This window comes from Panicum hallii, chromosome 5 (genome assembly GCF_002211085.1).
Source record: "Panicum hallii strain FIL2 chromosome 5, PHallii_v3.1, whole genome shotgun sequence".
In the NCBI taxonomy this organism is placed as follows: domain Eukaryota; kingdom Viridiplantae; phylum Streptophyta; class Magnoliopsida; order Poales; family Poaceae; genus Panicum; species Panicum hallii.
The window spans coordinates 5,560,078-5,584,824 of NC_038046.1; the positions used below are offsets into that span (position 1 = coordinate 5,560,078).

Below are 24,747 nucleotides of genomic sequence, written 5' to 3' on the forward strand. Positions count from 1 at the left end.
TGAGGTTGCTTTGGCTGAAATCCCTCCTCCTTTCGTCCCTCTTCGTTGGGTTATCGCCAGGCACCCCATTGTTTCCGAAGATTACTGTTTACTCCTTCCTACTGGGCTACTGGCACTGCAGGGTCGAGCACGCACGGGCACATTGATTCTGAACATTTAGGAGGACGCAGCGGAAGTGGCCGTGCAGGGCGGCAGCTGTGGATGGCACTGTGCAGTCCAGTTAGTACGCGCACACACATTTATTAAGGGCCTTAATCGCGCTGCACATGGAATGTCTTCTACTCCTGCTCCCCGCCCCGGAATGGTCAAACCGACGCGCGCGCGTACCAGGCGACCCGCCGTGAGACAGGGCTCCATCCAACCAGGCCGCGGTAAAACCCAGTTACCGTCCGTGCCCGTCCCGCGCCGCACGCCGCGCCAAGAGCGAGCCGGACGGATCGGCCTGGTCCGGAAGCGGGGCGGGCGGGGGCACGGCGCTGCCACGGGCGCCCACTTCAGGCTTGGACGCGAGCGGGCTCCCCGTCCGTCGTCTGTCTATTTTACCCGTCCCGCCCCGCCGCTGCAGCTGCCGCCGCACCTCACCTGGTCGCCTCTGCCCTCTCGGCTCTCGCTTTCACGGCTCGCCATCCATCCTACCCCTCCAGCGGGCGCAGGCCGCCGCAGCGAGTAGCTAGTAGCTGCCCTGCCCGGCCCTCTCTTTCTGCTCTCGGTTGAGTTCTCGGTCTCGGCTTTGCCGAAAGAAAGGCACCCGGAACCCGACGACAGCGGCGGCAGTCGAGTCCGGGGCAAAGCGGGGATGAGGAGGGTGGAAAGGGGGGGCGGGATAAAAAGGCAGGGGGTGGAGGGGAGGGGGAAGGGGAGGAGAGGCTACAGCGGCGGCAGCAGGCGGGCTGAGCAGCAGAGCGCAGCGCACCGCAGGGTAGCAGGAGGACCGCCGCTCGGAAAGTGCGGAGCCGTTTCGTCTCCCCCCTCTAGCTAGCTCTTCCAGGGCTTGCCTCGGCCCGTCCACTCGCCCACGCGGCCACGCCTCGCGCACTCCAGGGGGCAGGGCAGGTGCTCTCGTCTCGATCGCTGCTGCTGCTGCTGGTGGTAGCGCGCGTGCCTGATCGCCCTCGCGCGCCATGTCGTCCGCCGCGGGCGGGTACGGCGGAGGGGCGGGGAGCGGCGCCGAGCCCCACTGCCACGGCCACGCCCACGGCGACTTCCTGCTGCACCACCACCATGCACAGCACGTGGCCGCGCAGCAGCTCTACCACGTGCCGCAGCACAGCCGCCGCGAGAAGCTGCGGTTCCCGCCGGACGACGACTCGCCCCCGCACGCCTCCGCTTCCGCCACGCAACACCAGCACCAGCAGCACGCCGGGGCGGCGTGGCCTCCGCCTCCGCCGGGGTTCTACTCCTACGCGTCCTCCTCCACGTCGTCCTACTCCCCGCACAGCCCCACGCTGGCGCAGGCGCAGCTCGTCGCGGCGCACGGCCACGGCCTCGCCCCGCCGCTCGCGTCGCAGATCCCGACGCAGAACTTCGCGCTCTCGCTCTCCTCCTCGTCCTCGAACCCGCCCCCGCAGCAGCCCAGTAGGCCGCTTGGCGCCCCCGCGGGCCCCTTCGGGCCCTTCACCGGCTACGCGGCGGTTCTCGGCCGGTCCCGGTTCCTCGCCCCCGCGGAGAAGCTGCTCGAGGAGATCTGCGACGTGGGGGGCACGGCCCCGCACGTGGACCGGACCGCATCCGACGAGTCCCTGCTCGACGCGGATCCGATGGAGGGCCTCGATCACGACATGGACGGCGCCGACCGCGCCGCCTCCGACGCCGGGCCCATATCCGGCGCCGAGCAGCAGTGGAAGAAGACCAGGCTCATCTCCATGATGGAAGAGGTGCGCTCTAGCTACCTTTTGCTTTCTTGCTTGAGGCTCGGTCCCTCCTTCCAGGTTTTCTTGTGCTATCCTCCATGCTCCATGCATCCTTTCTTCACCTCGTTTCGGAATTGCAATTATCTCTCCTGCTGGGTGGAGAAGAATCTTGCTTATAGAGGTCACATCACCACTGCAGTCGTGGCCTGCTTTTATTCACTGTAGTTGCATGTGCTTTTGATTTGATGATGATTTCCTCTGCAGTTGATACTCGCGGTACATCTTTCAAGAGATTTTTTTTTGGTATACAGATTACGTGCTCGTGAGCTTTTTACAGTTCACACTGTTCATTGAACAGTTGGTTCGTTCGATTCTGTCATACGTGATAGGATTTTGATCGGCTCTTTTGGCAGCAGGAGTTGCGTCAGAGGTAGCACTAGTAGTCTACATGAAATTTGGAATCTAAATACGCCAACTGCTATGAACTCTCTTTTTGATGTCACCTGAGGGAAGAAAAAAATGGCGTCGGCTCTTGATATCTTCTCTGATGATTCGTCCTTGCTTGGCTCGCCGTATTCTCCCTGCGACCGGGAGCATGGGGCAGCAACACACGAGCATCCACGTACAAATGTCTCTAGCTTCTATTTTTGGAACCCTGAATAGCAGATTGTGTTTGGCAGAGTTCTTTAATGGCATCTCGCTTCCATAATTGGGAAGCAGGCCTGCTTTGTTGATGTCATGTCTTCATTCTCAAACAAAAGCAACCTGCTCCTTTTTCCCAGCTTGGAATTTCTTTGTCTAAAAGCCTATTAGCTGTCTAATTTTGAATTTTTGATGATGATTGCAGCCTCGCTTATTGAGTTGTAATCCAATTATTACGACCTGTTTTCCCCCTAGGTCTGCAAGAGGTACCGCCTGTACTACCAGCAGGTCCAGACTGTCATCAACTCGTTCGAGACGGTCGCTGGGTTCAGCAACGCTGCCCCGTTCGCCGCGATGGCGCTGAGGACCATGGCGAAGCACTTCAAGTGCCTCAAGGGCATGATACTGAGCCAGCTGCGGAACACGTCCAAGGCTGCTGCCGGGAAGGAGGGGCTCAGCAAGGACATCGCCATGTTCGGGCTCGCCAGCGGCAGCGCCCCCGCCCTTCAGAGAGCGAGCAGTGCGGCTGCGTTCGGCCAGCCGCACAACATCTGGCGGCCGCAGCGAGGGCTCCCAGAGCGTGCTGTCTCTGTGCTCCGCGCTTGGCTGTTTGAGCACTTCCTGCATCCGTAAGTCCTCTTGCGCTTTTCAATCTGTTCATTCTTATATGGAAATGAAATGTCATTAGGACATGAGTACGTTCATTACGGTGCACTTGTTTCAAGATGATGGCCATAAGGATGATTAGCGTTGCGATTACTCCTAGATTACTTGTTTCAATGATGGTTGGGATCCGAAGCTACTCTAGATAGCTAGTGGGGCATTAGGGACTTATCAACTTGACCATTCATGATGAGTTGCTGTTTGTTGGCATGGGGCCATGATGCCTTCTAAAATGATGATTTGTGATTTGATACATGCATGGAGAGAGTATGGGATTAGATGTTTTGGTGACACCACGGCAGGCATTCCTGGCTGTCTGAATCATTGTGTTAAACTTGCCGTGATAGAATGCCATGGCTTCCAAATCATTAGGTTGGAGCTTATAACATGATGGATGCCCAGGCTTTATACCTGTACGTGAATTTCATTTTTTTAGCTGTTCACATCATAAATATGTAGGAGCTTCCTGTTTAGGGATCTAAGGACGCCGTTGCAATCTTTGTTAGATAGTCCTCATTGCTTCGAAGTACCGTAAGGTGTCTTGTTGCAATGGTTTGGTAAGGACCCTATGTCTGATGGGTATGGCAGCACAGTCGTGAACAACTCGAAAGTGCGCTTTACTTCCAACCAAATTTAAAGAGTACCACCCTATACTAAACAAAATGATTTGCTTGTTTGTTCTGCAGATTACGTTTTGCTTTCATAGTACAATCGCTTCACATGATGTGTGATCTAAAAGTTGAAATTATGTATCATCAGTTACATCGAATTGATTGGTACAACCTCAAGATGCTGAGTTGCTGATAATTTGTTGCTTTAGAGCGTATATCTGGAGTTCAGTCAATTTCATAATTATGGGTACTAGTCTTTCCTCGCTTGAGGTGGAAAAAGGTTTCCAACCCACAGTTAGTCAATTTTGTCCTTTGGTTAGATCCCATATCGATCAGTTCTTGATGCATAGCCTTCCATTATCATAAGCATACCACATTGCTCAACCGTGGAAATAATAAAGACACAAGCGCTTGACCACGGCAATGGTCTGATGCACTAACCTAATTTTCACCTGGTTCCCTATGTTGTTTTGTCAAATTGTTGTATATCTGCACCTTCGTTGACTGTTGTTGATTCATTCGCCTTTTAGCAAGCTCCAGTGGTTGTACTCATCTCGTTGTCATAATAAAATTGTGCAGATATCCTACTGATGGTGATAAGCAAATGCTAGCTAAACAGACGGGTTTAACGCGGAACCAGGTAAATGACCATGCTGCCTGTTGGATTTTGGTATAGGTAGGGTAGTACTATTATGCAGTGATTATTACGCACTTGTTTCAAATACTTCGGTAGCTCTGTTATGTATTATTGTTCCTGAAACCTGCTGATGGCTTATGTTAACACACACTGCAGGTATCGAATTGGTTCATCAATGCAAGAGTCCGGCTCTGGAAACCAATGGTGGAAGAAATCCACAACCTCGAGATGAGGCAGGTCCACAAGCATCCAGCCCTTGACAAGAGCCAGCACGCCATGCATCACCAGACCCAGCATTCGTCTGAGAGCAGCAGGAAGCCCTCAGATCCTTCCGACTCCCAGCTGGGCCAAAGCAGTAGCATCACTCGGAACCACAGCATCCCTGCCTCTCAGGGCTTCCCGGACGAGCTCTCCCAGATGTCCCACTCCATCCAGCAGGGGCAGGTCACCTTCGCGTACAACGGGCTGTCGACTCCGCAGCATCAGCACAGCCTCACGTCGTCACAGCATCATCAGCAGGTTGGATCAATGAGCGGCATTGGCGGGTCGGGGAATGGCGGTGTGTCCCTCACCCTTGGACTCCACCAGAACAACAGGGTGTGCATCGCCGAGCCGCTCCCTGCGTCCCTCCCACCCAACCTTGCCCACCGTTTCGGCCTGGAGGAGGTCAGCGACGCCTATGTGATGGGCTCGTTTGGAGGTCAGGACCGGCATTTTGGCAAGGAGATCGGTGGCCATTTGGTGCATGATTTTGTTGGCTGATATGGCTGCTAGTGCGATTGCTGCTCCTGCATCTGTCAGTTTTCTGATGGTGCATAACCTTGTATTGTACCACTACTAGTATGCTAGAATGGTATATAAGTGGATCACTTGGTGGCTTTGGCTTGATCACTTTGAATCGATTTCTTTGGAGGTAGAGGAAAAACGTCACTGACTAGTCAGCCCTTATTGTAGATCCAGGTGTGTTGCCAAATATTTGACTTGCTGGGCTAATACAGAGCATGAGCCTACCTTCCCAAGTCCCCAATACGTGTTGGCTCTGAGATGAGATTTGATACATGGTGTTGTTTCAAAAAAGATTTAGTATGGTATGTTGAGACAATTGTTCCTTATTGGCCTTTACTGTGAAGTCAAGTGTTGCCCCATAGCCCCAAAGAAAGTGTGTGTTTCCAAATGGCAGTAAAAAAAAAGGAAAAGAAGGAAGGCAGCTCTTGTTCATGGCCAAAAGCAAGGATGCTGCTACTGTATACTGTGCAAGATTTAACTTGTCACTGTAGAAGATGACCAACTGGCGTTGGTCTTTCAGCTTGATTTGCTAGCCTTTTGTGTGCATTTAAACTACTAAGCAAGCAGACATTTGTGATCCATCTTGCATCCTTGTATGGGGTAGCCTCCTAAAGCCTGGACAAAAGTATGATTTGCCCACTTGTTAACGTTTAGCAGCCCGTTTTGTCACGTTAACAGACTATGTTGGGGTTGTCGGCTGCTGATTGGCTAACCTTCTGACCTATAGATTAAACTATTGTCAAAGTACCTCAAATGGCAAAGATATGATGGATCCTGCTTTGTCTTGGACAGTGCAACCATGCTGCCTGGGCATGCGTTGTTACAGTAGCTGTGATTCTTGGTTTTACAGCATGAGACATTTTGGCCAATATATAGAATGGTACCTGGAGGGAGTAGCCTTCTCCGGGGGTCCATTTTATCCATGACTGGCTCCATGCACGTTGTTTTTTTTGCTTGGAAGGAATCCATGCAAGTCAGTGACTGCTGTCAGGACCCTCTAAAGAAAGCGCAGCAACTGCTGTAGCTACTGTTCATGTTTAAAAGAATACTGTTCGTGTCCTCTTTTAGGCGTCAGGCGCTCAGGTTGGGGGGGGGGGGGTAAATTGTTCTTTCGGCCTATCGCGTACACGTTGGTGGCGTACGGTTTCTTTTTCTTTTTTCTGAAAATTGGTGCCGTACGAATTACCAGGACAAAGTTGTCAAGAGTCATGTGGAAACTGAACTCTGGACATCAATCAAGATCAATCTCTGAATATAGTTACTAGACATATTTTTGCCATAAAGAAGTGTGCTAGCAGAGTAGCAGTTCACCTTGTTCTCCGAATTTTCTTTGTAATAGTACTACCTTTTTTTTGCAGTAACAGTGACAGTGGTTCATGCTGTCCCCCCCTCCCCCCCCCCCCCGGCGCGTCCACAGCTGCAGGCTATCTTCCAGCTCTTTGGTTCACCATTGGCGCCGTCGAAAGCTTCAGTAAACCGAGGCCTCCATCTCTCCATCTGCTTGCTTCCTCCTCCAGGTACATGCCTCTCGAAAGCAAGGCTTTGTTCTGTCCCCACCACTTTGCCTTTGCACATATCTCCGGGAGCCTCAGCCAGCCAGCATCGCATGGGCACGGCCAGCCACACACGAGCACATGACCAAAAGCTCGCCCATGTGGCGTCCCCGTTAAACCGATCGATGCCCTGGGCTGATTCTCGTTAAGCATACGCCGTTTCCACCCTAAGATATGGCTGATCCGATTCCTGTTTGGATTTGGAGCGCCTTTGAAAATGCTCGCCCCGTCTGGCCTGTCTGGAATCCCCGCCGGGCCTCGGCCAATCCGGGCCCGATGCGAATGCGAGTGCAGCTAGCTGCTGAGCTGCCGATGCTGCCGCGGCCGCTTGCTCCCACCACTACCCGCCACTGGCACTGGCACTGGCGCTGGCGGTGGCACATCACCTGCTTTTGTCTCGGAAATGACAGGCTCATACTGTTCTGCTGCATAGAATAACTTGCGGCTTTCATCGGAAATGACACGGGGAGCAGTGGGAGTATAGGATTGGGCCGGGGACGCGGCACCCATCCATCGCTTTCGCTTTCCCATCGGCGCACGCCCTTTCGACTGCTAGTGCGGACTGCCGCGAGCTGAGGACTGAGCGACGCTCTTTTCAGGTGTCCACCAATGATGAGCTAATCCAGCGCTGTCATCGGGCACACTGGCTGGTAGCCTGCTGGTAGCACTAGCATCTGGTAGTAGCACGCCCGACCATTGCTACTTGCTGGGTGCCTGGATGAAAGGAGGAGGTGCGAGGTGAATATGAATAATGTCCAAGCGGGAAATGGACGGGCAGCATGAAGTCTTTCAAATGGTCTCGAGGTATTCTCATCATCAGACGGTGGAAAGGTTAAGAAACAGTTCTACAAGGTTAACAGAACCAAATGCTTAGGATATGATCTTTTACGGACTGTTGCGCAGGGGCAAAGCCAGCTGAAAAACACTGCCAGGATCTTTCCTACTTTATGCTTAGGTTAACCTTACCTTTGAAAAACAGTGCAGACCAGTGATTCTCATTGATTTCCCACAAATCCACGAGGCCCGCAGACCCTAACGGTAGAGCCCCGCCCCTGATGATGCGTGCTCTTAAAATAAAATATTTGCTGCTTACACCACTTTTCTCTGATCACACTTCCCCTTTCTATCAGATACCGGAAAATCATGGAGCTCCCCAACGACGGTCAAACGAATGTGGCAACGGATTGGTTAGGAGAGGGGATTAGTGTTGGAGATTTCTGGATAATCTTCAGCGTATTCGGTACTTAAAAAGATGGGGATTTTGGGATCAGGCTGGTGACAGCAGGAATGTCGGCAACGTATTGATTGGCTAGTGGGTTTCAAGCCGATTCCGTGCTTACAAAATGGAAATTTGGGAGGAACGAGTGGTGGAGGATGGTGGCCGGGCCGACATCAACGGTGCGGGAGTAGAAAGGTTAGCGAAGGAGGAGCGGTGGGCTTGGGAGTGTCTCCGGCGGACAGTAGTGGAGGGCGGTAGCAGGTTAGTAGAGCCGGAGCTCGCTGTCTTTCTTCGCACGGTTGGAGCAGCCGGCGAATCGGAAGGGAGTGTTTGCTATGGATCGTTGGATGAGCATCCGAGGGCCGTTATCCATCAGCTGTAATTTTGCTAAATTTCAGGCATCTTTCGTATAGCCTACTTGGTTGGCTATCAAAATTTGCCATGCAAAAATGTAAGTAATCTCGGCCCAGCATCCGCCGCTGAAGCCGAGACGGGGATTTCTCGGCCCGTCGAACCACCATCCTGGTCCATGCTCAGCCCAAACACATACCACGCCGCTCCAGAAAATGAGCCCACTGGCCTGCCAAGCCACAAATATCCTGCAAAAATCTGCACGTCACCTGCGCGCGGCGCTGTCCTTTCCGTTCGTTCCGCCTCCGCCTCTCCACCCGCTGGCCGCTGCTCTGTCCGAGCTCCGACCCCAACCCCACCCACACCCCCAAATATCCCCCGCGCCGCCGCACGGTGAAGCCCCTCCTCGCCGTCCGCGCCGCCTCCACCCGCGCCCCAGCTCCATCCCCATGTCCGCCCCCGCTTCCCCGCACACCTCCCTCCTCCACTTGCCCCACCACCCGTTCGGGCCCCGGCGGCCGAGGCTGACGCGCCTCAGGTGCCTCGCGTCGCTAGCGCCCGCGTCATCGGGCGCTTCGCCGGCGAACGAGAACCATCTGATACAGACGCTCTGCGCCCACGGGCACCTCGCCCGGGCCGCGGCGCTCCTCCAGGGACTCCCGGCGCCCACGCAGCGCACCTACGAGTCGCTCCTCCTCGCAGCCGCGCGGGCCGGGGACGCCGCCCTCGCCGCCGCCGTGCATCGCCGGCTCGAGGCCGACCCGGTGTTCCGCTCGGACCCCTTCCTGTCGACCCGCCTCATCGACGCCTACGCCACGCTGAGCGCGCTCCCCGCCGCGCGCCAGGTGTTCGACGAGGCGCCCGTGAAGAACATCTTCGTGTGGAACGCGATGCTCAAGGCGCTCGCGCTCGCCGACCATGGCGAGGAGGCGCTCGCGCGCCTGGTCGACATGGGCAGGCTCGGCGTCCCCGTCGACAGCTACAGCTACGCGCACGGGCTTAAGGCCTGCATTGCAGCGTCAGCGTCGCACGCGCCGGCCTCTGCCCGTGTACGGGAGATGCACGCTCATGCCATTCGTCGCGGCTATGGATTGCACACGCATGTCGCCACCACTCTTATTGACTGCTATGCGAAGCTTGGGACTGTCACCTACGCAGAGCGAGTGTTTGCTTGGATGCCTGAGAGGAATGTTGTGTCATGGAGTGCCATGATTGGATGCTACGCCAAGAATGAGCGCCCTGGTGATGCGATTGTGCTCTTCCAGGAGATGATGGCTTCTGATGCAGACCTGGTACCAAACTCGATCACAATTGTTAGCGTCTTGAATGCTTGTGCTGGGGTGAATGCGCTTGGGCAGGGCAAAGTGCTGCATGCATACATCCTTCGAAGGGGCTTTGACTCACTTGTTTCAGTGCTCAACACATTGATGGCAATGTACATGAAATGTGGATGCCTTGAAGTTGGGCGGCACATCTTCAATTTGATAGGATGCAGAAGGAATGTTGTGTCATGGAATTCACTTATATCTGGATACGGAATGCATGGCTTCGGCCATGAGTCACTCCAAGTGTTTGAGGAGATGATAAAGGAGGGCGTTTCACCAAGTATCATCACATTTATCAGTCTCCTTGGGGCCTGTAGCCATGCTGGACTTGTGGAGGAGGGAAAGAAGCTATTTGAATCAATGGTGGAGTACAATGTCACACCTCGTGCAGAGCACTATGCTTGCATGGTTGACCTTCTTGGTCGTGCTGGGTGTTTGGATGAAGCTGTGGAGCTGATACAGAGCATGCGCATTGAACCAAGCCCTCAAGTTTGGGGCTCACTTCTTGGAGCTTGCAGGATTCATGGCCATGTAGAGTATGCTGAGATGGCATGCTCTCATCTCTTCGATCTTGAGCCCCGAAATGCTGGAAATTATGTCCTCCTGGCAGAGATTTATGCTCGAGCTAAATTGCAGAACCAAGTTGATGTGCTCAAGGAGCTACTTGAAGAGCATGCCCTGGAGAAGGTGCCAGGTTGTAGCTGGATAGAGGTGAAGAAGAAGCTGTACGCATTTGTCTCTGTGGATAACAAGAACCCACAGGTGGACGAGCTGCAAGCCCTGATAGGCGAGTTTGTGACACAGATGAAGAATGAGGGTTATGTCCCTGACATAAGATCTGTTCTGTATGATATTGAAGAAGAGGAAAAAGAGCGGATTCTGCTTGGTCACAGTGAGAAGTTGGCCGTTGCTTTTGGGCTTATCAACACTGGCAGGGGAGAGGTTATCAGGATCACCAAGAACCTGAGGCTTTGTGAGGACTGTCATTCAGTCACCAAGTTCATCTCCAAATTCACAGAGCGGGAGATTGTTGTGAGGGATGTGAATCGGTTTCACCACTTCAGAGATGGAGTTTGCTCATGCAGGGACTATTGGTGATGATGTTGCCAACTCCTCTTTATAGTTATCTTTACTGATTATACTGGATGACCACTGATGAAGTAGAAGCCATTGTTTTCTTGACACCATTGTGTACAGCCTAACATATTTGATTAGACTAGGCATGGTGATATCTTTTCAGGAAAAGCCTCAGGTTGATTGCTGAGTATGGAGAAAAGTGGAACTCATACCAGACGATTTTGACACGTATTTAATGATAACCCTTTCCACATATCTTTTGCAGTCCTTGTCCATGTCACGTTTGCAATACTAAATCTGCTACCGTGTATGGACACTGACAATGGATGTGATTCTTGTATATGCCAACAAATCTGCTATGTGCCTGTGATATAAAGGTACAGACCATTTAGACAATTTTTTGGTGTCCATTGATCTGCTATGTTATGAAGTTGCACAATGAGCGGTCGTTGCATTCAGAATATTTTGTGGACTGTGGAGATTAAGGTACCTGATAGTCTGGTGAGATTTGTTGTGTTGATGAATTCTATTCGGCTGATGTTTATATGTTGACTGTCTTTGACTTTAAGTCGCACAAAAGGCCCGGAGCCTGGGGCCTGGCCTCCTGGGGGGTCCCACAAGCTCTAGAAACAGAGGTTCCAGTCAATCTGCTGTTCACCGATAGCCGAAGCTCTTTCCTTTTCATCTCGTGCCAGATGCAACAGCAGAATAGTCCTCCTCGCGAACGACGGGAGCGCCCAGCGCCCAGAAGAGCAAAGCTCATTTTCAAATCTGGGTCAAGCGGCGCATTAAAGCTTCCGAATGGCACAGTATCATGGCATCATTGCATAATCATTCCGGAAGACGGATACAAGACAGATTTCAGGCGCACATCACACATGCATTATCATAGCCTAGAAGCAGAGTCAACCTTCAGCCGGAGCCATGGTACATCTCTAGCTACTACATCTCTAATACAGATGTCTCGAAGGAAGCTCCACGGTTACACCGGCAAGTACACAACAAGTACACCACACAGGCCTCGTACCAAAATGGTCTAAGCAAATCCAATATAATGAAATGAAATAGCAGGCATCGCAGAACTAGATAGTATCACAGTTCCTTCCCCTCCTTTTTTGATTGGACGACAAGTAGGCATTTATCTTGAAGCATGGAATGAAGAAAAGGTACTAGAGGGGAGTTCAGCGATTGTCCGACAGCAGAGGGAGGGCCTTTGCCTGCAAAGAAGACGCAAGTTGATGGTTAGTGACCGTGGTAAAGCATTCTTTTGAAGCCGCGTCAACTGTTACTTGCCTCATGGCAAAGGAAGATCCCTGTGGGTGTAAACCACTCCCTTGTCACCGTTCACCACTTGTCCACTGCCTCGTAGGATGCTACATATGGTGAAAGATACAGATAAAGATCTTAAGTATCACGTGAACATACTAACAGTGAGCCAAAGTAGATTATTTTCCTCTTGTCATGATAAAGCACCAGGACTAGGCGCAAAAAAAAATAAATCTCCCAATCAAATATGGAAACATGATAAAAGCATACCAGCGGGTAGTAAGAAGCCCATCAACGCCAACAGGTCCACGAGCATGTATGCGCCCTGTACTTATGCCAACCTATAAAGGCCATTGGAAAGGTCAAAAAAAGAAATAATTTAATAATAAGTGCCTCAGGATCTTACTTCTATCTAAAATCTATGCCTAGCTGTTAAGGGATGACACCTGTACAAAAACACACTTATCCTACTAATACTAAAATTCTACGTGATGGCTTTAGACCTCACTATGGTTCTTCTGGAGGGTGTAAAATAACAATTTAAAAATTGGATATAGAAACAATCCAATTTTAGATACTATGGAATAAAGTGACATAAATATACTATGGAAGAAGCATTATGAAAACACAGTCAACAAGGAAGTACCTCTGCCCCTAGACCAAAGCGAGTCCCATCACAAAACCTTGTGCTTGCATTATGAAACACAGCAGCACTGTTGCAGTTCAATAGAAATGTCATGTCACTCATTACATCGAAAATCATCAAAGACAAGAAGTCTAATCTGTAGCAAATGATACTGCTACAAGAAATTCCAGCCACAAGAACAGCGGAAAGAAAGTTTCAATACCTCTCAACTTGTTGCAGAAAAGCCTCTGCAGCCTTTTCATCAGTAGTGATAATGCAATCTGTATGAGCACTGAAAAGAAACCAAATTTGGTCAAAATTAGCCAACTGGCGAGCTGATATGCTCAAAATAAAACCTACTTACCTTCCATAACGATTTATATGATCAATTGCTGAGTGTACATTGTCAACGAATTCAAGGGTGCATGCCATTGAGCTATACTCATGACGAAATGAATCTACTTTTGGTACTTTCAATTTGTCATGTGCAACAGGCCCACCATAAATAACTACTCCTGCAATATGAAAAGTAATGATAAAGTGAGCATAAATATTCAGTATTCACTAGTGTGCCTATGAATCATTTTTCCATCCACCAGTTAAACATATGAAAGACAGTAGTAATAATATTTTGAGTTCAGACCTTCTTTCTCAAGTTCCACTAATAAATCATCAAGGCCCTCGCTCTTGTTCAGATCTTTATGAACAAGTAGTGTTTCCTGCAAAAAGTAAATTACAGAACCCACATTACATTCTCAAACAAACAAATAGCTTCTATAAATATGTTCTTTAAGAATTATTTTATGAGGTAGCTAATACAATTTCACGATATGTAGATTTTAACAGCTCATTTTGGTGGCTACATCCACGAAATGGTGTTTCTTTTGAAAAATTGCCAGTAACTTTTTTAAAAATAAATGCTGCAATAAATAATAACATTTTTTCTTCAGTAAATATATGATAAGGAAAGGCCATAGAAAATTCAAATATCATAATACTTTTCCCTGGGCAAAAACTTGTCTTTTAGGAAGAAGTAAAAATAAGCGTGCTTTTAATTTGGCTAAATAACCAGTATAATGTAGAATAAAAATAAAAACTATTAAAAGGTAGAGCACAAAAGGTAGACAAGGAAAACTGTATTCTGAGGCTATGGACTTCTTTTCAGGAAAGCAACCACAGGGCAATAGTAAATTACTAAATTAGTTTAAGGAGCATGGGCCATTGAAGATTTCTGCCCACTTCTAACTGTACTAAATTAAATATGTACCATGGCATCAGTAAGCAACTAAATTAGAGATGTACCATTGCATTGCACGCTGCTGGGTAATCAACCTTTGCATCCAATACTATACGTTTTGCCATATCCATGTCAGCCGATTTGTCAATGTAAACATGGCAGATACCATCTGAAGAAATGGAAAAACTTTGATTCAGTCTTATAAAATCACAAAGAAGATGTAACTTTGTAACTTATGAATTAATATAAACCATTTTTCATACTGTTAAAAAATAGCTTACCAGCATGACCTAAAACCGGAATCTTGGTAGTTGCTTTGATTTGGGAGACGAGATTCTTACTGCCTCTTGGAATGACAAGATCAATCACGTCATCAAGCTGCAAAAGTCTTGTGTTTAGACATATTTGTGCACATAATTATCATCAAAATAATCACATTAAATGCTCACCGCTAGTAAATCAGCAATTTCATCTTTGGTAGTCACAAGGCCAATGAGCTTTTTACCGACAGAATCTGGAATTGCCCCTGTTATGACCTGGCAAATAAAAAATAAATTATTACCTTGGACCCCATCTAAGCTAAGGTGTTGTTACATTACTATTTAGCTCCAGAGAGCTAGCTAAATCCATACTACCTTGTGTAATATTGCGTTTGACCTCATAGCTTCTTTTCCGCCTTTCAAAAGAAGGCCATTCCCACTTCGGATTGCCAAAGATGCAATCTGGACCAGAAATCACAAATAATCATTGATTTTGTAGATAATATTTATATTCTGTGTTTCTGAATCAAAGTTTACCTGGACCAATGCATCAGGGCGAGACTCAAAAATAATGAGGAGAACACCCAATGGGCAATATGCTTTCTCAAAAACCAGATCCTTAGCAACCTATACAAAAGGAGTTCGTGATTGATTAAAGAATTTCAGGAGCCTATCATCTAACCTATCACAGCATGTATCTTTTTTCCCATTAATTTCACCTCTGTTCTTTTCAATGTGTGGGAAATAGGGTCCTCCATGTCAGCAATTGCACGAATGGATCTTGCAAGGTTTGTTATCTACACATATATATCATCAGATAATTGTATCTAAGAAGATAATATTCCGTATGAACAGAAAAACAAGAAATGAAAAGAGAGAACAACCTTTCCTGGCTTTAGGGTCATCCTAGCAACCAACGATTTCTCATAACCAGCATCTTGTGCAGCCTCCACATCAGCTTCATTTTCACTCCTAATTGCATCTTCGTTTGCTTCTAGAGCATCAGCAATATCTAGCAAAATCTTCTTGCGCTCCTCTGATGACAACTTCTGTTATGGTGGAACGTGCAACTCCATATTAATTCAGGTAACCAGAAAACCAGAAATATTATGATGATTTGATATTCCAAATAGTTGAAGGGAAAAAATATATACCTGCAAGCATCTTGAACAGTCTCTTGCTGCAACTGCCATCTCTCGAGCTGTTGCTCCCTTCGAACATTCCCATGAATTTGCTTCGTTGTGGAAAAGTGTACCAAGTTTTTCTCCTTTGAGAATTTTAATAATGCTATCCGTTGCAAATCCACTTCATAGAAAGTAAAAAAGATATAAAGAGGCTGTAAATGTTCTAAAAGTAAACATTGCAGAAATGAGTTGTACCACAAACAGTTAATCACAGAGCTGCTTTTATGAGTTGAGGCATCAATAGGGGTAAAAAATTACAATGCGCTTGCCTATTTACTAATAAATTAGTATTTGATAGATTATCACATCTCTTTAAAAAGCAATCAAATATTAATGTTACAAGCAGAAATGTCAAGATTCAGGATTCTATGCATAGAATGCCATGCAATTAAATATGCAATATAATCTTGCAAAAATTGGGAGCCCTTAGACTATCCAATGCAAATTTGTAGGCTACTCTCCACGTTCCAAATTTTCAAAAATACCCTATTAATACAATGATTAGCTACATTACTCAGAGTCTAAGCACTTTGCAAAGAAAACGACACTGTATCTGCAGCTTGAAACCATAATTACCATAAGTCGTAGAAAATAGGGTTCTTAACAATGGATATACAGGAGGTGACTTGGTATATTTAGTAGTTATGAACACTTCTCCATTTTATTCTAAAATAACATCAAAGAGTATGACTCACCTTGCAATGACAACAGGTACGCCTTTTGATGCAGCATTAGCGGCAGCAACCACTTTAGCTTGCATGCCACCTCTTCCTACACGAGACTTCTCTCCAAAACTAATTAACTTCCCATGTTTTTCATTAACATATGTGTGGATAATCTTTGATTGAGGATCACTTGGTGGGCCACTATAGAGTCCTTCCACGTCACTAAGCATGATAAGAAGGTCAGCATTAAGTTCTGCTGCCAACAGCGCTGCCAGACTGTCGTTATCCCAGAATATACCAGAAGGATCCTGCAAGTTAAGTTCATCATTACAATCTGAAAGTAGAAACATAAAGAAGGGCTCATTGTCGTTATTATCTTGTTGTCGTATATTGGATTTGGAAGGTTGACGTATGGCAATTAATTAAACTCCTAGTTGAAGAAACCAAATTAAGGAAACATGCCTCATATGGTTGTCTCCTGGTACTGATGGCATCGTTCTCATTAAATAGCGGTATTACTTTAAGATCCAATAGCGCGAAAACAGTCTCACGAAGCTGGTCCCCAAAACTTGGATCCTTAAAGTCACGGTCCGTTACAAGAAGTTGAGATGACGTTACATCAAGCTGCAATCATATAAGCAACCTGTTAGAAACACAATTAACTTAGAACTTCTTTTATTACTAGATACAAATTCGTCAGATCAAGCAGACTCACTTGGCTAAACAACATGTCATAGATCGCCATCAAACCACTTTGACCAACAGCAGCACAGGCCTTTCCATCAAAATCCATCTGCGGGTTCTGCAGATCAGCGAAGCTGCAAGCAAGGAGAATGGTAAGCAAAATATACTTGAGCCAGAGGACACTGGCAAAACCGTTATTAGAGTGTGAGCAAAACTCTCTGCAACCTGCTATGGATAAGCTTCCGGTACTGGAGCCTCTGCCTCCCAACACCAACGGCGCCTGATGTTACCAGAATCACCTCATACCCTTGAAAATTCAGTTGCTTCACCTGAATATTGAAGAAGTTAACTATTTAGTGACTGAAAGCATGAAACCACAAACACCATGGGTGAAAGCATATTGTTATCATTTACCTGTTCACACAGAGACCCAAGCCTGCCCATAGCCAATCGGCCATTCTGCCCAGTGACAACAGCTGTGCCCACCTGCAACAGGACATGGTAAAATATATGAATCCGGTTAACGTAACGACAAAAATTCGCAATTATTTTTTTGTTTGAAAGAAATGTCTGCAGCTTATTTTAAATCCTCATCTTTGTTTAGTGATGGATCCAAAAATATCTAGTCTGTGAATCTTCAGTCGCAACCAAGCACACATCCTATCCTAATGACTGTCCTGCCACCCGGGGAAAAATAAAATCTAAACCCCATCCCGAGGTTCACTGATCACATGTCAATCAGCTCCACGGGAACAGGGAACACACGAAACACTAGACTGGAATGGTATAGGCATAAAAACGTCCTCCGTTTCCAACAAACATATTTACGGGTCACAGATCCCCAAGCCAACAACCCTTTGAGTTGGGGATGAAAAAAAAATAGTACCGAGTTTTTTACAAAATATTTTCTAGAAAACATTGTTGGCCACAAAACAATGCGAGATCAGATTGAGATCGGATTCACCACCCTCGCATTCCATCGGGCAAAACTCAGTCGGCCGCGCGACAGGAGCAATCGGACTGAACAGCGTCGGCGGCATTCCCCACGAGACGAGACGATAAACAAAAACCAGGAGAAACAACAGAAGATGTATGGGACTGGGAGTATACCTTGATGATGATGCGCTTGACGTCCTTGACGAATGCCCGGGTGGAGTCGGCGGTCTCCATGGCCACCGCGCCTCCGATCCCTCCCCTCCCCATTCTCTCCTCGCTCGCGAGTGGCTCCCCGCGGTGTTGCCTGCCTGTGCCGCCGGCGCTGGTGCGGAGGGCCGACGCCGAACAACAACAGAGAGGCGCTGCGGTGGCGGGGGGTGAGAACCGCTGCTGGGGGGCGCTCGGCTTTATAAAGAAATGGCCGCGCCGCGTCGCCCCTTCCGCCTCCCTCACGGGCCACACATGTGGCGAGGCCGGCCGCGCGCCGCCTGGCCCCCTGGATCGTCTGCGGCGGGCAGGGCCCGTGGCGGCCCGTGACCGTCCGCCCGCGGAGCCCGCCCCACGGAGGGGATCGAGCCACCACGTGTGGCGCGGCTTGTGGAACTGGGCGGGGTCGTTGCCCAAAAATATCGTCGACCCGGGCGGAGGGGATATAGGAGGGCAGGGCAGGTGGTTGCGTTGCGTTGCGGCCTCGCGGGCCTTCGACCCATCAGCGGGGCGTCCTGTGCGGGGGTGACCTGTTGCCCCGCCATTCGACGGGAGGTTGCTGATCTAGCGCCTAGCACAAACATACAAGGGTGCATGAGTGCTCTGGGGCTCCGACGTGTCACGCAGCGACGAGTTCGGCTGGGATGCGATAAAGATGAAATTCATTGCCACTTGTGGTAATTTGTGCTTTTCTTCCCTCGTGAATCTGTTTCTGAAACGAAGCATTTGCCGCCCGCAGAATAGCAGCTTCACGTTTCCAAACCAAATAGCCGCGCAACACGTTAGGTTAGGTGCACGTACGGACCGTGTGGATGAATGGCATGTGGTTATTCGAGCTTAATTAGGATTTGTGTGGCCGTTGAAATTCAGAGACAAAACTTCCTGGCAAGATTCTAGTTGCTGCCAACTTACCATGGACAAAAACTTGCTTTGGCCATGTGTTTCCTCAAAATAACGTGTACATGAATAAAAGAGAAAAATCTAGCCTATCATGGATGCATGGTTCACTGCTCTTAGTGCTCCGGTGCATAATGGCCTCGCAATGTGTCTAGAAATTTCAAAGTGAGGTTAGGGCATGAATGAGCACTCGTACGTGTCGTCTCTAGCCGGTCCTATGTGTCAGGCAACCGCGTGTCAAAATAGAAATTAAGGATGGAAATCATTTATTTGCCGTGGATACATGGTTCTTCCGATCCCTTGTTTGTTGTTCCTCTTGTTTCTGAATTCAAACTTTTGGAAACATGCACTTACAGATTCGGTGATTACACCAAAGTGCGCGGTTTCTTGTTTGCACAAGATCTTACGGGTCAAGTTCACACGAAATATAGAAACACGACGACCTTAATGACCAAAACTTGCCTGCTGGCAAGATGTAAGTTGTTAATGGAAAGAACTTGCACATCTCCCTACTTCAGTCGATGTTGACATCATAATATGTCCGTAGATTAGAAGTGGAGTATGTGTCTAGCTAAGAAGAGAGGGGCTCATCAACCACATGCATGGATACCAACATAACTCCTATGGGAGAGACAATCAATAATACGTGGCTGGCACATAGGAACCTTAAGATTTATGACCCCACGAAAACTGCCATTCGTGCTAACATGTTAGCGTGTCTCACCAACCCTTGAGCAATATCAAGATGGAGCACTAGCTAGGAAAATTCTAAGACGACAGTTTGTTGCATTGGCCGCTACCACCAAACCTGTGGGCTGTAAAACCTTTTTTTCTCATTCTTTCTGGGATTGAGCTGTTGCTCGCTGTAGTTCATGAGATGTAAATAATAAGTGTTGCTTAGCGCATAAGTGTAGAATTTTCTTGTAGCTGGTCTTTTAAGAACAGCAGAGAAAATGTTAATTTCGAAAAAAAGAACAGCAGAGAAACACCAGTCAACATAGATAGATGCGCCATTTACAGTATGGAAATGTGTATTTGCTTCTTCGCGTAATAACCTTTTCCGCTTGTGATATTAGTAACGTCTCAAGATCCTATTAATCTGGCTTTTTACAAGGTGCAGGGAATGACGACCAAGGAGAAGTCCAACTAGTACACGGCATAATATGTGCTGTAATGATAGATGGTGTTTTTGAGTCCCAACAAAAACACGTCATGTGGTTTTACTGTAGATCTTGAGTCTCATAGTACCCTCTTACTCGCCAAGCAGTAAAGATGACACAGAAGAAGAAGAAAATTACACCTGAAGGAAATGAAACAAAGGAGAAGCCAAATTGACATCTGCAACTCTGCAAGCTCCACTTGTTAAACTACCATGCAGTCCACTAATCATGGAGAAAATATCAGTAGTGCATCATTCAAAGATGAAATAAACTAGTTAAGGAGCCTAACATGGAGCGATCCAATCTGCTGCTCAGCCCAGGTCCCTTTTCTGTTGTCTCCACCCGTATGAGTCCCAAGACTCCAGAGGAAGTCAGAGCCGTGTGCACATGCGCGCACCACGTTGCCTCGCGAGATTCGGCAGGATCAGGCGCCGCCTGGCTATGCGGGAAAGGTTCCTCGCATACGGGCTACGGTTGACGACAAGTGGATTTTGGGAGCTAGCTAGCAGCTAGCACCAACCTTTACACAGTGCCCAACTCATGCACCCGTGATCTACGCTTCGATCTTTTGATGGTAGAGCATATACGGTAGTCTAGGAATCAAGATCCAAAGACAATCATTTGGCATCTTGGGTGGTCCATGGTCATCTTGTTTCTATTAATTCTTTATATTAGATACTGTAATTTCTACATCACCAAAGTCTGGGTGGTGTAGTTGGTTATCACGTTAGTCTCACACACTAAAGGTCCCCAGTTCGAACCTGGGCTCAGACAAGTTGTTTTTTGTCTCTTAATGTTTTTAAGATTTGGTTGTCTTACCTTTGATTAAAAAAAAAATCCGTGGAATTTGTGTTCATGTTGTGGTCTGCGATGTATAGGTTGATGCCTTCTTTATTGGAACTTTACTTTTTGGCGTAGAAAGAGATTGGAAAGTTGATGGGTAGAGCACACTTATTCTGCATATTTCATAGAAAAGTGTTGGCAGATCGTTTTGGCAACACAAGTCTAGAAAAATGGATGGCATAAGCGCGCTGTGTGCACCTCTCTAAAATATACGAATGTAAAACTCATCATGATTTAAATATTTGTATTCCATGCGCTAGTATAAAGGCAACGGCAATAAAAATTGAACTCTACAATCTTATGTTCTATAAATGTTATCAACAATCTAAACTTGAAGAAGTCTTAGTACATTTTCAAGCTCAACTTAGCAAAAAGCTCGAGAGCTAGAGCAACCTCTACGGGTAATGATAGAAGTGAATTGCCAATAGCTGTCAACGCAATAGATTGGTCAATGTCTCTAGATTTGTTTCTTCCATATGCTATTAGAAGAGTCGACACAAATACAAAGACATATAGAAATAATTGGAGCAATCATAACCGTTTCATTAATTTTATTTTGGCGTGCACGTGGAGTACTTACACCTATTTAGATATGAGCTATTTGATGTCTTCCTTTCCACCAACGATTTGCGTTAATTCTAGTCTTCCTTTATCTTGCTTATCTCTCTTTTCGACTATTTCTGACTTTCTGTTGTTGTGAGAAAAAAGATTGTAAAACCTTTGCATGGTTGTATTTTTTTCCAACCCGATCATGTGGACTGGCCCAGATTTCGAATTCTATTTTTTTTCTCAGCCCAAATGATCTGAGTTGGCCCTCGCCTTCGCCCTCGATCCGGACCGCTGATCCATGATTGGACGGCCTGAAATGCGTGCGGTCGTGTGTAGTTCTCGTCATCACAGCGCTTCGAGTGTCCGGCCGGTTCGAAGCCGAGTCGGCCGTTCCGAACGGCTTCGACGGACCCACCGTTCCCCCAGTTCCCATCGAACCATCTAGAAGCGTCGCCGTCTCCTCGCTAGGGTCTGGGCTTCGCCGCTTCGGAGTCGACGGCGAGCTCGTAGGCCCGGGCGGCGGCGGCAGCGGCAGCGATGGACTGGAGCTCTGTGACGACGGAAGACCTGGTGGACGCGCTGCGGGAGGTGGACTGGTCGACCCCGCCGCGCCCCGTCTCGGAGTTCTTCTCCCGCTTCACCGCCCCCCGATCCTACTCCAAGTGGACCAGCCGCCTCAAGTGCAACCTCTACTAGTACGATCTCGCGCCCAAATCACCCCCGCTTGTTTGCTTGATGCTTATCTTATAACCAATTGAATAATCGCCGAGGTAGATTGGTTCATCTCCTGTAATTTTGGGTGATTTAGAGTGGGGTTGCGGACTCACGTGGAGGTTGCTGGGTTAGGTGCCACGATGAGCTATCAACCCTTGCTAGTTCGTACATCATACGGATGGTGCTGTAGCTGGTGCAGAGATGTACATATCGGATTGTTGGCGTTGACCGGCTTTCGGGCGAGTACTAGTTTGGAGACCAGCATGTTGAATCTAAACGTCGTTATGGTGTGGTATGGTGCTGGTCTACTTGAGAATTGAGTTTGGTACTTCGACGAGCCTTAAACTACTTGCCGTAAGATGTTTTTTGCAACAGTAGGCTTTGAAATTTTCTTATGTGTACTAAAATGTTTTCTCTGTAAGCCTGTACTCGAGTGGCAACTTATGATTGAGGAATGTGTGAGATATACTTTGATTGTATTGATGGATGATTAGAAGGCATTTCTAAGCTTTGAGATACATGGGGAAAGCTTGGGAATTCTCCAAGCTAGTTAAAATCATGAACTGAGTTGCAGGACATATTCTTATCATACCTTTTATTTATCAAGTCTCCTTTCCCTTTGTTTTGCTTCTTTACAGTTATCGGACGAACTACTTTATCTTGGTAATGTTCATTCTTGGTAGGTAAAGACACCTGTGACCTATGTGTGGCAGAATTGCTCTACTTCTGCTATTTGGGTTGGATTATGTTTTTTTTAATACCTCCTGCCTCTTGCATATGCAGGAATGGGCTTTCTTAGGAAGCCAGTTGCCATCCTTGCTTCTTTAGCAACTGGTCTCAGCATTGCGTTCCTCAATGACAGGTGATTTTTAACTTGCGCTGAAACACTCATATTATACTTTCACTATGGTTGGTGGAGTGTTCTTAATTCTATACTCTATTCTCCCCCATGATCTGGAAGTCTGGAAAAAGCTTATTAATGTTCAGCAAATCATTTTTAACTGAATGTTTAAGTTATGGTGAGCTGGTATTACAAATATCAGTGGATAGTTGCCATGTAGCTTCTGGTGACTTGATACCTTTTAAGTTTTATCTCTCTATTCCCATGCGAGGCTTTGTATTGTGTCAAAAAGGAAAACATCAAATTCACATTCTCCAAACAATAATTTGAACATACAAATCTGTAATCTTCTTGCTCATTTTTGGAGTTAAAAGAAAGTTGAAATGCAGCATTTTGAGTTTGTTTGATACAATTAGTGACATAATTTTGCAGAATAATTGTTTCTTTGTTTGCATTATACATCATATGCCAAAATGAAGAGCTGGCGTGTCCATATTCTCAGAATGTTCTTATACACTGAAAGAAAATGATAATTCTCATCAGGACATCTGTTATTGACCATTTCTCATGTCTGAGATTGCAGTTTTGCAGTTACTTTCAATGAGAAAGTCACAAGGACTGTCAGACAATTTTCACCACATTTAGCCGCAAAGATGAGGCCACCCATAACGTGAGGATCTTGTTTTCTCCCCTCTAATAACTCTTTGATATTCTTCTTTGGTCATGAATCCCTGGAAGATATGCTAATGCTATTGGAAATGACATTTTCAGGCCTGTCATCCGAGGCCGACCAAGTAAACGAAGATCAATTCATATCTGTGGTCGACCTCGGTGGGTCTTTGTCCTGTTGTTTTCCGCAGGTTGGTAGCACACCTTCCTCCATATGTTGATATGTACCATTGTGCACCCTAGGTTAGAAAATTTTCAGTCATGACAGACCAAGAGAAATCTAAAATCATCTGCGTGTTTCAGTTAGCTGCATGCTCTGGTTGACTTCGTGCAGCCTCCTCACGGTTTTGTGGGCCCTACTTATTGGTCTGCTTGGTAAGCACAGCTGCATGTTTAGAATTTTGAAGTAAATCGTGGATACACCATGCTATGCCTGACAGCTGAGTTCCTGCCTTGCAGTAACCTTACTTCATGCCAGCTTCAGAACACCTAATTTGAAAGCACGTTTGAACACATTCAGGGAGGAATTTCGAGCAGTATGGCGGAATTACAGTGAGCTGTAATTGTCTTCGTTGTTCCATGTGAGTGCCTACCTGAATATTAGCTTGAAACCGCTTCAAGTTGTATAATGTTGCAACGTGTTATGTGAATGCATCATAGCGGATATGCCTTCTGGCTATTGGTGGAGACCTTGCAGTGGTATATGATGGAGCACCCCACATTTTCCTGCGGGCTTATCTTGGGCTCATTTTTTTTGCGTCATGCAGGTTTGTCATAAAAGAATGATGCAAGTGTCAAATCTGTATCCAATGTTGTCTCTGGGCCTTTTTCTCGTGGGAGATTTTCGCAGGGTCCTTCCTCCTTGCTTCTTGTTGGACTGCAACATTGTAGATATCATTAGGTGGTGAAATATCCGAGTCTCAGGGTCCAGTTCCCACCCTAGTTTTAGCTTGCCTTGTTTCCAATGTTTGGGGAAACCTGTATGTGTAAAGGTTGTATAAAGCTATTCTCGAGTGAACTTGGAAGATGCTGCTTTTGAATTGAAACGTCTGCCTCGAGCTTCTTCTTTATAGTGACTATGTTATTGGTGCTGATTTGGTTCACTATGTGTACTTTATAACATACTCAGATGCTGGATGTAAACTCTAAACTGGTTCGCATTTACCAACTGCAACTTTCAGACGCGCATTACCGAGTTAATGGTTGTGAATGCTCGACACATAAGAGGTTAGTACATTATACTCCTCCCAACATTTATTTTTATACGGTGCGAGTATTTCAAGATTGAAACTTCAC

At 47.3% G+C, this 24,747-nt stretch overlaps 4 protein-coding genes and 1 non-coding gene across 7 annotated transcripts; 4 read left to right on the plus strand and 1 right to left on the minus strand.

Annotated features, from left to right (window-relative positions):
- The first annotated feature begins 592 nt into the window (after positions 1-592).
- Positions 593-5,460, plus strand: LOC112894897 (BEL1-like homeodomain protein 9). Its single transcript, XM_025962740.1, has 4 exons — positions 593-1,874; positions 2,748-3,121; positions 4,346-4,406; positions 4,560-5,460. The coding sequence occupies exons 1-4, from the start codon at positions 1,122-1,124 to the stop codon at positions 5,163-5,165; spliced, it is 1,794 nt and encodes a 597-aa protein (XP_025818525.1). The 5' UTR covers positions 593-1,121; the 3' UTR covers positions 5,166-5,460.
- Positions 5,461-8,510: 3,050 nt separating this feature from the next.
- Positions 8,511-11,260, plus strand: LOC112892128 (pentatricopeptide repeat-containing protein At3g46790, chloroplastic). Its single transcript, XM_025959214.1, has one exon. It carries the CDS (start codon positions 8,528-8,530, stop codon positions 10,733-10,735), a length of 2,208 nt encoding a protein of 735 aa, XP_025814999.1. The 5' UTR covers positions 8,511-8,527; the 3' UTR covers positions 10,736-11,260.
- A 616-nt stretch (positions 11,261-11,876) lies between these two features.
- On the minus strand, positions 11,877-18,095 carry LOC112892130 (delta-1-pyrroline-5-carboxylate synthase 2). The gene is made up of 21 exons (XM_025959215.1): positions 17,746-18,095; positions 17,050-17,121; positions 16,861-16,964; positions 16,667-16,769; positions 16,414-16,575; positions 15,982-16,259; positions 15,257-15,407; positions 14,987-15,151; positions 14,822-14,899; positions 14,640-14,729; positions 14,478-14,564; positions 14,292-14,378; positions 14,124-14,220; positions 13,908-14,011; positions 13,249-13,324; positions 12,970-13,120; positions 12,829-12,897; positions 12,627-12,693; positions 12,251-12,321; positions 12,008-12,087; positions 11,877-11,931 (listed from the first exon to the last, which is right to left on the minus strand). The coding sequence occupies exons 1-20, from the start codon at positions 17,836-17,838 to the stop codon at positions 12,009-12,011; spliced, it is 2,184 nt and encodes a 727-aa protein (XP_025815000.1). The 5' UTR covers positions 17,839-18,095; the 3' UTR covers positions 11,877-11,931; position 12,008.
- Positions 18,096-20,535: 2,440 nt separating this feature from the next.
- TRNAV-CAC lies at positions 20,536-20,609 on the plus strand. Its single transcript has one exon. It is a non-coding gene; the product is annotated as a tRNA-Val (tRNA).
- Positions 20,610-21,593: 984 nt separating this feature from the next.
- LOC112893575 (PRA1 family protein A1-like) lies at positions 21,594-24,543 on the plus strand. Of its 3 annotated transcripts, none has more exons than XM_025960981.1 (9): positions 21,784-21,922; positions 22,036-22,233; positions 22,580-22,620; positions 22,725-22,803; positions 23,366-23,452; positions 23,554-23,642; positions 23,755-23,826; positions 23,911-24,032; positions 24,219-24,543. In XM_025960981.1, the coding sequence occupies exons 2-8, from the start codon at positions 22,082-22,084 to the stop codon at positions 24,012-24,014; spliced, it is 624 nt and encodes a 207-aa protein (XP_025816766.1). In that variant the 5' UTR covers positions 21,784-21,922; positions 22,036-22,081; the 3' UTR covers positions 24,015-24,032; positions 24,219-24,543. The 3 variants fall into 3 exon arrangements, with proteins under 3 accessions (XP_025816764.1, XP_025816766.1, XP_025816765.1); XM_025960980.1 differs by having other exon boundaries at positions 21,787-21,922; positions 22,074-22,233; XM_025960979.1 differs by lacking the exon at positions 22,036-22,233 and having other exon boundaries at positions 21,594-21,922.
- The last annotated feature ends 204 nt before the right edge of the window (positions 24,544-24,747 follow it).

What these genes read in the sequence shown, in the direction of transcription:
- LOC112892130 (XM_025959215.1), bottom strand. Translation starts at nt 17,838, where the DNA reads ATGGGGAGGGGAGGGATCGGAGGCGCGGTGGCCATGGAGACCGCCGAC. An exon ending in TTGGGTCTCTGTGTGAACAG is followed by an intron (nt 16,965 to 17,049) that starts GTAAATGATAAC and finishes TTCAATATTCAG; the next exon opens with GTGAAGCAACTGAATTTTCA. An exon ending in CAAACGCAATATTACACAAG is followed by an intron (nt 14,379 to 14,477) that starts GTAGTATGGATT and finishes TTTATTTGCCAG; the next exon opens with GTCATAACAGGGGCAATTCC.
- LOC112892128 (XM_025959214.1), top strand. Translation starts at nt 8,528, where the DNA reads ATGAGCCCACTGGCCTGCCAAGCCACAAATATCCTGCAAAAATCTGCA.
- LOC112893575 (XM_025960979.1), top strand. Translation starts at nt 21,765, where the DNA reads ATGGACTGGAGCTCTGTGACGACGGAAGACCTGGTGGACGCGCTGCGG. An exon ending in ATTGCGTTCCTCAATGACAG is followed by an intron (nt 22,804 to 23,365) that starts GTGATTTTTAAC and finishes CTGAGATTGCAG; the next exon opens with TTTTGCAGTTACTTTCAATG. An exon ending in TGTCCTGTTGTTTTCCGCAG is followed by an intron (nt 23,643 to 23,754) that starts GTTGGTAGCACA and finishes TGCGTGTTTCAG; the next exon opens with TTAGCTGCATGCTCTGGTTG.
- LOC112894897 (XM_025962740.1), top strand. Translation starts at nt 1,122, where the DNA reads ATGTCGTCCGCCGCGGGCGGGTACGGCGGAGGGGCGGGGAGCGGCGCC. An exon ending in TCATCTCCATGATGGAAGAG is followed by an intron (nt 1,875 to 2,747) that starts GTGCGCTCTAGC and finishes TTTTCCCCCTAG; the next exon opens with GTCTGCAAGAGGTACCGCCT. An exon ending in TTTGAGCACTTCCTGCATCC is followed by an intron (nt 3,122 to 4,345) that starts GTAAGTCCTCTT and finishes AAAATTGTGCAG; the next exon opens with ATATCCTACTGATGGTGATA.